The 12,955-nt window shown below is 34.0% G+C and overlaps 1 protein-coding gene across 1 annotated transcript; it reads right to left on the reverse strand.

Annotated features, from left to right (window-relative positions):
- Positions 1-1,325: 1,325 nt before the first annotated feature.
- LOC128987154 (5'-AMP-activated protein kinase subunit beta-1-like) lies at positions 1,326-12,599 on the reverse strand. Its single transcript, XM_054407891.1, has 6 exons — positions 12,278-12,599; positions 9,230-9,405; positions 8,614-8,707; positions 7,171-7,288; positions 3,270-3,382; positions 1,326-2,327 (listed from the first exon to the last, which is right to left on the reverse strand). Exons 1-6 carry the CDS (start codon positions 12,458-12,460, stop codon positions 2,181-2,183), a joined length of 831 nt encoding a protein of 276 aa, XP_054263866.1. The 5' UTR covers positions 12,461-12,599; the 3' UTR covers positions 1,326-2,180.
- Positions 12,600-12,955: the final 356 nt, after the last annotated feature.

Here is a 12,955-nt window from a genome sequence, read left to right on the forward strand (position 1 = left end):
CGCTAAATTTTAAGTTTATAGGGTCAAAAATAGGAAAAACCAATTTTCACCCCATAAAACCCCCCATAAATCCCTGTTCCCATAGTCCGATCATGCTGGTGCGCGAAATTATTCAAATAGACGTAGGTTCACACGTTTTTCCAAATTGTCATCAAAATCGGATGATTTTTGCTCGAGTTCTCGAGTTACGGAGAAAATTCCAAAAATCTGTAAATTTAAAATGCCCATGTTATTCTTATGGAGACTAAGTAAACTGTTGTAGTTTGCTTGTTTATGAACATATTTTGATCAAATTTGGAAAATACATTCATTTCATACTAAATTATTACATTTTACAAAAAACACCTTTTTACCCTCCCTGTTGCAGCAAACCTAAGTACTCGTTAAACTTTTATTTAAACAGGGAATAAATGTGATATTTCTAAGGAGACATTTTATTGTAAATCCAATCAGGGAAATGGAAATTCGCTTAGTCTGCAGGTTTGCTGCGGCGGGGGTATTTTTAAGTGTGTTTCAGTTTGTTATCATGAATAAATAGTTAAAATTATCGTAACATGGGTTGTTTCCATGGAAACGTAATGTAAAATGGCAGCATTTATAGCAATGTTTTTAATTTTTTGTACTTCTGGCCTTTTTTAGTGTGCTCTAGTGGCGAAACGGTTCGTCGTAGAAACAAACATTGTATAGGAAACTTGTAGTAAATTTTGTCATCTTTAATTTCACAAAGCAGGATTTTCTCAAAACCCATACTTACCGAGATTTGCCCGAAAAACCAAAAAAAGTGCCCAAATTTTTAGGTTTTTCACAAAATAACCAATGTTCCGGGCAAAGTATCTGTCAACAAACCTCATATTCGTGTTCAGCGACCCAAAAAACATAAAGAAAAGTGATGATTAGGACTGTACCTAAACTTTCTGCTAACTTTCCTAATATGCCTAGACTATTATCATAATATGAGAATAGATCAGTTAATTTCTCGAGTCTTCATACTTTGCTGTTGTATGCGTTATCTTCCTCAGTACTTTACAATCAGCTGAGATTCAACAAAGAAAGGTGTAATGTTCGAATCCTATATCATTAGAAAGGCAAGAATATTTCTTGAAAACTATATTCTAAGCTTGTGTGCATCGCAAGGATAATCTACGCATATTTTTAGAAAGATATTTTCCTATGTTCAGAATCCCTTCATAAATTAAAATACTGTAGGTTCAAAAATAAGCAAAAAAAATGAATTTAAAATTGTACAAATAACACGGGCCTTATGTGTTGCCATGCTGGTGACGAAATAACAATGAAGTATAAACAGAAAATCAAAACAAATGGAAGAAATTCCAATACATGTTTTATTTACAGCGTGGGGTAAAAATAGAAAAGTTTGCACAATACATATTATTGGTTGAGTTTTCAACCTCTAGTACAAATAATGTGTCCAATAGTGTGAAACCCAATGTTATTCATTTCAAGCATTTCAATTGAGAACTAGTCGTGATCCTACCAGTTTTTCTTATCCAAATATCACCTTGCATCGGAAATGCTACACCCACTTAAAGAAAGCAACTAACCCTAAGTTAACGTCTATACAAAATATTTGACAAACAAACAATCCAAAGTTATGACTTTCTAGAACTTAAATTAATATCAAGCAGTTATTTACAATTAAAACATCAATAATATACCGAGGGTGAAAATAAGTATCAGAGGATTTTAAAACTTGATATTATTTTATTTTTCATGGGGTGAATGCCAATTTTGATAAATTATAAAAAAACATTAAAAATTTCCAATACAAAGTAGTAAGATTACTAAAAAATGTCTGCATTAAGGCTGTTTTACTTGTGTGAAGTTAACGGGCAATTTATTTTTCGGCTATCAAATATGTGTAGCGCAGGTTTAAGTCGAGCCAGACAGTCAGTGAAGTTGATTCTGAACTCTGGCTTCTCCAATCATGCAGTATTTTATGTTCATAGTGTAGAGGAATGAAAAATTCTCATCCAAGCACTTTACAAACATCAAAGACAATGAATTGTAAAACAAGGACAGTAGAACGTTAACTTGGCCACATCAACCCATCTAACTGTGTAGGCGCCTAAACCAAGCTTTAACATCCTCAAATACAACTTTGAATTGACCCTTTAGACGAGCAAGGCCTATAGACCTGTGTAATGGTAACAATATCCACTTTAGATAGGTTTGTACAACAGAGTGGTGACGTATTTCTTGCGGTAGCGATGTGTCGCACTCAATACCATTACGCCATCTTTGATGGACAGAGCGTACAGATGGTTCAACATTACATGGTTCGGCTCTGGAAGTAGGGTTGGCTCACACTGCAAAAACAAATATGATTGTTTAATAAAATGGACAAATTCCTACACTGACTTCAAATAACGACAAATTCCAGATTTGACTCTCCATACCCATAGTAAATAAATTCACAATAACAAATCAAACACATACAAAGTTTAACTAAGTGTGTGGCAGGTAATCAGTGCTTTGTAGTAAAATGTTCAATGGACAGCAACAAGGCATTTATGAAGTTGCAGAATATGTTGATTATCTGGCGCCATAATTTACTTTTGTCTTTTTGTACATTGTGAAGCATTGAACAAAATGTCGTCATTGGTGAACTTGAACTTTTTTTACTTTCCTTGGTACAATAGGAATGAAAAGAAAATTATAAATTGTTAGTGTTTGATTGGTCAAACAATATGAAATACACAACTATCTCCACCAAAAAAAAGTTGGTAAAAACTACTGTCAAAATCACAACTGCTAGAAACGGCTGTTAGCAATCAAGGTAAAGTAATCATTATTGAAATAAAAGCTCACTAAGTATGTCCACCATCTCAATTACTCTATCGACTGGGACCGTTAGTGGCGTCCACCTGTAATACAGCTACTTGGAGGTCACGAATTGTGGATAATTGTACGCATAATCTGTGGATGCGATACTCCTTGGTGTGGATTACATCCGCACTAGTGAGTACTACAACTATCCTGCTAATTAGAACAATTTGTAAATTAGAAGGTAAAAATGTGGTTCGGATTCCACTATAAACAGTAGGTGTGGGCTATTAATTAACAGTCCTGTCTAAGAAACATGTCGGCCTTAGTAACAAGACTCCAAGATCGCACCACTCATGCTACACTCATCTCCATTCGTACTTGGCTTAAAACACCTACCTTCAAATGGTCGCTATTTTTGTTTAAAGTATTCAAGTATCAGAAGATTTCTTTAATAATAGTTTTCAAGTTGGGGAGATACTGACCGACAATGGAGTGTCCTTGTTGAGGATGACTTGCAGTAGATGAGGAGGCAGGATAGGGGGTCCCGACGGCTTCTCCCACGGTCTGTTTGTTGGAATCTCTTGTGAGTATTCTCCTAAACATGACATGAAATGTTAATTCTGGTGCAAAGAGGAATTGCTTATCACTCTCTCATGTTTCTTTCTTGATTTTTTAAGGAAGCGTAATTCTTTTATACCCTGTCACTGGTTAACATGAGGTCCACCCAAAAAAGGAAACTAGTCATCCTGTTAGTTCAGTAGTGTGTCGTAAATAATGTCATTGATCGCAAGATTTTGTAATTTAATTTAACAACAAGCTATTGTTTGTTGTAAAGTAACCAAAATTAGCTGTTTTATTGTGACGTTCTGTACCTTACATAATACAAATTGCGTATCTATATTCGCACTTGATTCTTCTGTCTGCTCACACTTGAACAGAAGAATCAAGTGCTAATATACACGATTGGTCCAGCCTCACATGGTTTTCACCAGAGACTGTCTCTTCAAGTTACATAATACAGTATTTAAAAAATGAACTAGTTATTGGAAGGGTTTATTTATTTTTTTTTTTCTAAATCAAACCTCTTCTTGATCATTCAAATTTATTTGCTTGGCCCACCAATTTTGAATTATCAAGAGTATACTGTATTTAACAGTGTTATCAATTTGAGAGTGGTGATCTTCAAATAGTTTATTTAAACCTTTAAGCTGAGTGTAAAAAATTTTATGATTTTGGATACAGTCATTACCAGAGTGTCACCTTGAAGATAAGTTATCACCAATATGACAGTTAAGCCCAACCCATCAAGTGATCCACAAGCAATATGCATGATGTATTACTTTCAACTCTGTAAGTAACATTTCAGTCAAATGGCAGGTGTAAGAGATACAAGTGAAAGTTCTGCATCCATTTTATCCAGAATTGAAAAATTTGTTGAGTGCCCGATGTGTTTAGGACCTGCTAAAGTTCCTTTTAAACTGTGCTCTAGTGGTCATATTGTATGTTTATCATGCACCATCAAGCTAAGTCAATGTCCTACATGTGAAGGGCCGTTCATATTGGAAAATCCAGTTTGTCTAAGAAATATACTAGAAGCTCTGCCTCGCCATTGTATCTACAGCAAAGATGGATGTGGGGAAATTGTGAAACCAGGTAATGTTCATGAGGATTTCTGTGGCTACAGACCGATTGTGTGTATATACCATAGTAGGCCTACTGTTAAAATGCCAGTTGTGAAGGTATTGGATCATTACAAGGAACATCATGGAAGTATTCCCATCATTACAGAGAGATCTGTAGAGGGAGTAGGTTTGTCATGTTTATGGACGTGCGCTCCATGGATGTGCATTCCAGTATGGTTGTTTGACAATTTGTTTTGGATTCTAAGGTTTTGGAATCAGAAAGATGCTCACTGCTACATATACTTTGTGGCAACACCAATTGGTAAGCTCGACCAAGATTACTATGTTCGTTTTACATTGAAAAATCGGGATTTTGTTTTAACTAACACATTGAAAGCTAAAGTGTCAGATACTCATCTTACGTTCCATGAAAAATTGGGAGTGAACATACAAATGTCAGATGAAAATGAAAGATTTCATATGAAAATTTCAACTTGGCAAACACCTGTTTTTAATTCCAAAACAAAGATTGCAGAAACAAAACTGTTTTTCTTTAATACGTTAAAAGACTGAAGGTAGGCCTATAGATAGTTTTGAGTGCATTTCAAGTTACACCAAACATTTAAAAATCTCCCTTCATGTTTGAAGCAATCAATCAACACCTTTTTAAGCAGACTAGGAGGAAATTAAAAATTGTATATTCAATGTAATTGTAAACTGAGACAAGATTTAATAACTCAACTCAGGTTTGGAGAACCAAGGGTCATGAGATGAATCATTAGTTTAAAGGAAGTAAGAGAAGTAAAATATTCCATGCCACAGGGATCAGTGTTGGGTCCACTCCTGTTCTTACGCTACTACTTGGGAGGGATGCCTAAACATGTATCTGACCATATAGTCAGTTATTAAATCTTGATTGCTTTATTGCATGTATACATGCAAACATAAGGTAGGAATAGGATGAATCTATACTATTCATCCTATTCCTACCTTATGTTTGCATGCAGATGACATAAGCACAACAGTTCATGGTATTGAAACTTATATATTGAAGTTCTAGAAATAAAAAATAAGTTTCTATATCAGTACCTACTTAAATAATAAAAAAAACCTCCTACTTAAATAAACAACCTTGAAAAAATATAGATGTATACATTAAAAAAAATAATTTTCCTTATAATTTAGTCATAAAAACAAAATTTTAAGCCTAACAATAGATAGTGCACTTGATAGGACCACACATGTTAATAATATTTGTAAAAACAAATTGTCTCTGTTATTTTTGTAACTAGATGCCTATAGCCTATCCGTTGAACAGAAAAATAACTTTGCGAACAGTTTACTTTGTCAACATACAGATTCATATTTCATACGGAATAGAGATTTATGGAGGAACAAGTGTAAATTAAATGAAATTATACATTAAATGTAAATTTTACAAAAGGAATCTATAAGAGGCATCCTTAACCTGGATACAAATTATTGTATTAAATGATTTTTGAGGATTAGAATTATTGACAGTTTACAGCCTCTATATTTATAAAATAAAATTGAACGTAAAGAACCATGAGTCAGAGTTAAAAAAAAAAAAAAAAAAAAACAGCAAGACAAACATAATTACCACAAGATTTTTTATCGTATAACTATTGTAATGTATACAATAGTGTAAATTACTAAATTATGATGTACAATATTGTGTATAAGAAATTGCAGTAAATATTCTTGTATAATATATTTGTTTTATCATTAGACTGAAAAAATTAATATAACAATGACGCATCAATGTAGCCTATGCTTGATATGTGTTGAATAAAGATTTATTTGATTGGTTGATTGATTGAGGACAATATTATAAAATGATTTTTCTTGTAAAATATGTTTGTGTGTTTGTAAACTTAATCTACCCTAAATTGATTAGACTTATCCGTCTTCAAAGGATAAAATAACTCTACAAGTGATTAGGGAAATTTGAGGATTTCCAAGTTCAGAAAAACGAGTACTAATGAATTTTGGGAGTGAAGTTTTGAAAATACCAAATAAAAATATGCCAGAAAGAGGGAATGAGAATTGAAATTATTATTAACATCAACTACTAGTTATAGATCTAACTGAGCAAAATTGAAAGCATAAATGGCCTAAAATGCTAACTTGATCCATACAAAAACAAAAAAAAAAGTTTAAAATTGATATCAAAATTTGTAAGAAATTAAAGTTTCATGTCTCTAGCTCATCAGGAAGTTAGTGTAAATTTGATTGCAAAATTTGTACCGGACAAGAAAGCGAGCTAATAAAAACGTTTAAAAATATTATAGTGTGAGGATTATCAGTGTGTTATTTTACAGTATAATGTGAGCGACAACTCAAACGAATAGGTAAAGGTATTGACTCATACTGTACATCAGGAAAACATTGTGCAGTCAAACCTTTCCGCTGGGCTATCAGATTTAGAAAAGGTGGCATCGGGTGGTCAGAGTACAGGGAGTCATTTTTAAAAACTTGTCCCGATGAAAAACTTCCCTGTTGTCATTTCACCATTTCTTTTGTCTCTGGTTGTATCCAAACTTAATTTAAATCTTTTTTTTCAACACAAAAACATATGGATTAATAGGTCAAATTTGAACCACTCTCAGTGGTATATATTTGCATTGTTTGTACTGTATTTTTGTCTCCAGAGAGTATTTTTAAATCAAGAATGGTTATGCTAGACGTTTGAACATCCATCACTACTCTCATCCAGCTGGTTAGATCTACAGTAACTCACTCTGTTGTCTGTCTGAGGCACTCTCACTGTCCATGGCAAGCGCTTGGAACACTTCAAAGTCGCTCCGTTTCACCGTGACAAGGTTGTTCTTAGAGCCCATCCCGTTGTCGGTTATTCTCTACACAAAGGTTGAAACAAGTTTAAAATCTCTTCTCAAATTTATGTCTAGAACCAATGTTTTTTAAATAATGTAAAAAAAGAAGAACTTAATGTACTGCAGACGAAAATACCTTTGCAAGATTTTTAACTGATACTTGTAAGAGAATCTGATGAAACCAACAAGTATCAACAAATAACAAACCAGCCTCTTATTCTGAAGAAAGCAAACTTATAGTTTCTAAAATTACCTCACAAGTTGACACTGGTGCATTATGGTACAAGGTAGGAACTTACGAGGTTATAAGTTTTAGGCTAACATTAACGGAGTACAGCAGACTATTTTGAAAAATCACTTTAAAACATCATTCTCAGGCTTACTAATATAACTTCACCAAAGGCAACAAATTATAAAATTGATGAAATGAAACAAAAGATATAATATACTTAGTTCATATACAGTACAAGTTAAAAAATTTGATGATTGGAGGAAAAAAACCTCTAATGCATTAAGTTCAAATTAAAATACAAAGAATCTTATGATGTCGTTTATGGCTGTAGCCTCCAGGTACGATGAATGACTGCATTTGTTTAAAAGCCTGATTCTGCGTAATCCAATTGTTACTTATTGCCTTAACTAGTTAAGACTTGTCATAGAAGTAAACTTTTTTTACGTTAGGTGATGAAGAATATCATAGTCATGACTATATCTAACCTACACGGTTGTGTAACATTGTTCAACAATGTCGTTGTTGGTATGTAATTGTTTACATTTGTATTTGTCTGTGTCTGTCTAACAATTGGATTGTGCAGAAGCAGGTATTTAAGCAAACCTTGATGTAATGTAGCTAGAACAATATGTCCAAAGTTACAGAATAAGTTGCAAATTAAAAACCTTCAAAGTCAATCAATAGTATGCCCACCTAAGGCAAAATAATTTATTTTACATGTTGTTGAGAAATGTCTTAAGCAGGTCACAAATATCCATCTAGTCACTTTTCAATCAAAATATTACCTACTTTGTGATAGGCCTTTGTTAGCTATCATAAGTTTCGTTGCTCTGAATAGCTTGGAAGAAAAGGGACAACATCAAGCAAAGATTATATGCATCGCTCAATTTATTGAAGAATCCAACAGCTAAGGTGAGTTGTGTAATTCTTTGATAACACATTATTGGCACTGATAACCCTCCTTAAGTGCCGGTAAGTGCTTGCACTTGATAAAAGGTTATAAGTACCAGGTGTGACATAAACCTTTGATAACAGAAAGAAAATAATACCATCATAAATTATGTCAATTTGCTGTTATCAACTTGAACTAAGCTTAAACAGAATTAAATCATCTTACCGCGCCAGGATCATATTTCCAGTCTCCATCCACATAAAATTTGTACTGATGTTCACCTTCAGGTAAATCAATTATTGTCACAAAGTCTCCATGGCTGGAAAAATGATTAAACAATATTATAAAATAGAGGATGCTTCTGTGCATCTGGTTGGCAACCAAACTGGCCTGCAGACAACCCTTTTACAATCCTATTAGCAACGTTTTTGTGAACACCCTAGTTCAATTTTAAAAGACATCAATTTAAAATACATACAAAGTCGTTGGTATTTATAATCTGACACTAATTTCCCCAGTTCAAATTACTAACATCAATTTAACAAACATGTTTTCCTGGCTCATTTAAAACTACAATTTTTACGGTTTGTGAACTATAAAATAAATGTCAATCAATAGTAGATTTAATACTTTTCAACCAGTATTGTTCTATCATGTCCTCAAAGACAACATCACTGATGAGATGTTGAGATAGAATAAAAATTAAGTAATAGTGGTATTTGTGGACAGGTAAGTTTACTGATTCACCCTGCATCAAGCCACAGTGATACAAACGACAATGAATAAACTGTCAATAAATGAGTACCGGTACATTATACATAAACACAAAAATCAAACCTACCTTTTCACCATGGGTAGAGGCAACCAATCAGAAAAAGTCCCACTTATCATCACATTTTTCCCTCCTCCTTCCCATTTGAACACTGTTGGTAAAACTGTATCATCAATTCCTGTTGGGATTTTGGATCCTTCAGAAAGAGTTGCAGCCCTTTTCCTAGGAGCTCCAATTTCATTATCCTACATTTAGAAAACCCCTTATTAGACTTGTTAAAACCAATGAATCCACATAAATACATGATCATTAAGTTAGTAAGATAATTCAAATTTAAAAATATTAATACATAGTAAGGTTCAAATAACTAAGGTACTGTTAACTCGCTGTGAACTAAGGTGTAATGGTCTCAGACTGCTTTATGATGTGATGACCACTGGTTATGGCCATAAAAATTTATATTTTCAAGTTAATACCAAGCTAAAACAAGCTAAACTCTCGATCATAAATGTAAAGAAGGTTGGTTATAATATAATCCAAAACACACAAACATGATGGCATAACCTGAGGACATTAAGGCGTTTTAATCTTATCATGAGTATAAAACATTATCCTAAAGATATAGAATCATGAGCTGGTATCAATAACTAATTATATTCTTCAAACTTTATTCATTTCTATAAACAATCTATCCTTAGTTACTTTAAGATATTGTCTGATTACGCTAGGTACTAGTGTAATACATTCATAGAAACTTTTAGGTTTACGAAATAGTAAGCCAAATATTTTGATTATAGATCGTTTAAATTAGAATGGCATGGAAGAAGGGTGGTGAGAGAGACCTAATGTGAGAATCTTCATGTAGGCTATAGGGTATTAAATTAGCTTGAATGGCAATTTTTAAGATGATGATAGAAGTAGTTCAAGAGGTAGGGAGATCCTCCTTTGTTGCCCAATGTTTTCACAATGGAATCTGTAGGCAGCTGTCCCCTGAGTGATCTTGATGTGCAGACAATTGGAGTCACATTTAGGGCTTTTTAGGTCATCCAAATACTTGCCTATCTAATAATCACAGAAACCCTTGCCGACAGACTGACACCGCCCACCACCACCCACCACTGCTCGAGCGAACACCATTACCGCAACGATACGTTGTACAGCCATCGGTCTCGGTGGTGTAGTGAATAGCGCACCGGGCTGATAATTCGAAAGTAGCCGACCGGTTCGAAACCCACCGGAGGCATTAACTTTTTGACTCGATTTGTTTCATTATCAGCAAGTTTGGTTGGTTTGGTAAGGTTTATGACAGTTAAATTAATTTTAACCTACAAACGATACGTTTTGACAGCGACAGTGATAGAAATAACAATTTCCCACGAACAGTTCGGTTATGCACGGTATGATGCGTTCTGCACGGTGCGGTGTGGGCGGTGGCGGTCTGTCGGTAACATCTCGTTATAATCACTGGGTGCAATGATCAGCTGTCTGAACGCCTCATTGGGCTTTGGACAGCTGCTCATTGTGTCAGTGATGATGATAGGCAAGTATTCAAATAACAATGCCAATAATAACCATGTGAAATTATAATTTTAAGTACTGCCAAAACAAGTACAAGGTCTTCTAATGGTATGATCCATATATAAATTATTTTGTGCTTAGCCCATTGGTTCCCTTTACCAACGCAGCCATAATTTAATAATATTGCCATAGGGTGGACCTTATACCTATATATAGTTGACAAGTGACAACCTCCGTTTGTTTGCATTGAGATTTAGTGCTGTAAGTGGAGGTTTAGTTACATTATTCTAGATGGCTGATGTACATAGGCCTTTAAAGTTGAACATTACATTTCTGAATTTAAATAGCCTGAGCTCACTTTATTAAGTTACCTTAGCGCTCTATTGCTTACTGACTTTCCCATGTCAGGGAAAAAATACTTTCCCATGTCCATGTCTGGGAGAAAATAACACTCTACAGAAAATAATATGTTATTAGAAAGTGACACAAACAAGAAGTGCCAGTAATTAGTACTGTACGATTACTTATAACTTCTTGATTGATAAATTCTCTCTCGTAAAAAGCGGACGGTAGCAATGTATGTACTAGAATTATAACTACTTTTGGTGTCTTATCATTATTGTGGCTTGTGTCACTTAATTAAAGTTTAGTATACATATCTACAGAACTTGATCTATGTTTTACGGTTCTCATATCTATTGACAGAGGTAACCAGGGCTGCCACCTTTGGTTAGGAGAAAACTCGGGACATGCCCCTCTCTCCCCAGATTAACATAAGCATAAACACGGACATAAAGGGCTTTTTACACCAGATTCCTGGATGTAAAGTACCCTAGGCAACATTTTTGTTTAAACAAAACGCTGCGAATGATATCAAAGGAGACCGTTCACACTGATTTTTTTCCATGAAAGCATTGATTCAGGAAGTGCGTAGGTAGTCATCCTGTAATCTGGGACACAACTCTACAAATATGGACAGGGACCAGGTTATGAATAACGTTGCATGGTAGGAGATTGCTGCAAATTGCTCTGTGGCTGCAAATCTTCAGAATGATAGTAGGTTGTAATTTAATTAAGTTACATTAGAGCATAGATCATAATCGATCATTGACAATGCTTCGTCAAACTTATCTGGAGTTAATCTAATAAGTTTTGAATCTATCTTCATAGTTCCAGATCATGAAGCAAGTTATGGTAGGCATATTTTCCAAAACTAATTCGTTTTTTATTGATATGGAATGAATACACTTAGGGTATACTCCTTTTTGTAACCGAGTATAACAATACTATGTCGTCAATATCGCTATCACTCAGTTCGTTAATCCATGGAACGGAAAACCCAGGCTCACACCAAAGAACTTGTAGGCCTATGTTTAATATGTTAAATATCATTAATATGTTGTGATGATATGTAAACACTGGAAACAAGACTTGAGGTCATGTAGTGATCTCTTTAAATTTTAAAACATGTAAAAGGCAGTTTATGACTATGAGGGACTTCTCAGAAAATAAAACTTAGCCTATAAATACTTATATAAAACTAAGGTAGGCCTAGGCTATAAAAAAATTATCTTTGGAATTCCTTTTAAAAATACTCACCGAAGCATCACGTCCTTTGGTAAAATACGGTTCCTCTTCATCATGGGATGACTGAAATACTAGTTTATTATTTGGTTTTTTGTCAAATACAAAAGCTTGTTCTTCTTTGCTTGGTGAGTGAGGAGCACTAGGTTCCCCAGGCTTTTGTCTGTCTCGACCAGGTCCACTACCAGCATTACCCATGGTTTAGGTTTACTTAAATATTTATTTTCTAGCAGTTAATATTACAAACACCTTACATGAATCTAATTTTCATCCCTAACTGAAATTTGGAATAAAATAAACATAAACTTAACCTTACCCTATGACATTTGCTGAACTGCGCTTTGTTTAGATTCTTTTCTGCTATCACGTGACTATTATTTTCATCTATATACAGACTATTAAAATATTGTAAGCATTGGTCTCTATCACTGAGGTATTATAAATCTCATATTTATATTTATAATTTTGACATAGTTTATATAATTTTTAATCCAAAATATAATATTTACGATTGAAAACAATTAATCGAGTGATCATTTTGATTTACGGATCCTTACTGTAATCGCACGGCCGTCTTTAACTCCCGTCCATTTCAATTTCATAATAAAGTACAAACTAATATTATTAGTAAATCAGCTGAACGCCCAATGCAAATCTAATGGAAATTACAAGTTACAAGTTGTAACTTGTAGT

Source organism: Macrosteles quadrilineatus, unplaced genomic scaffold, assembly GCF_028750875.1.
Source record: "Macrosteles quadrilineatus isolate MER2022 unplaced genomic scaffold, UCM_ALF_1.0 Scaffold_2__2_contigs__length_208266976, whole genome shotgun sequence".
NCBI classification, from domain to species: Eukaryota; Metazoa; Arthropoda; class Insecta; order Hemiptera; family Cicadellidae; genus Macrosteles; species Macrosteles quadrilineatus.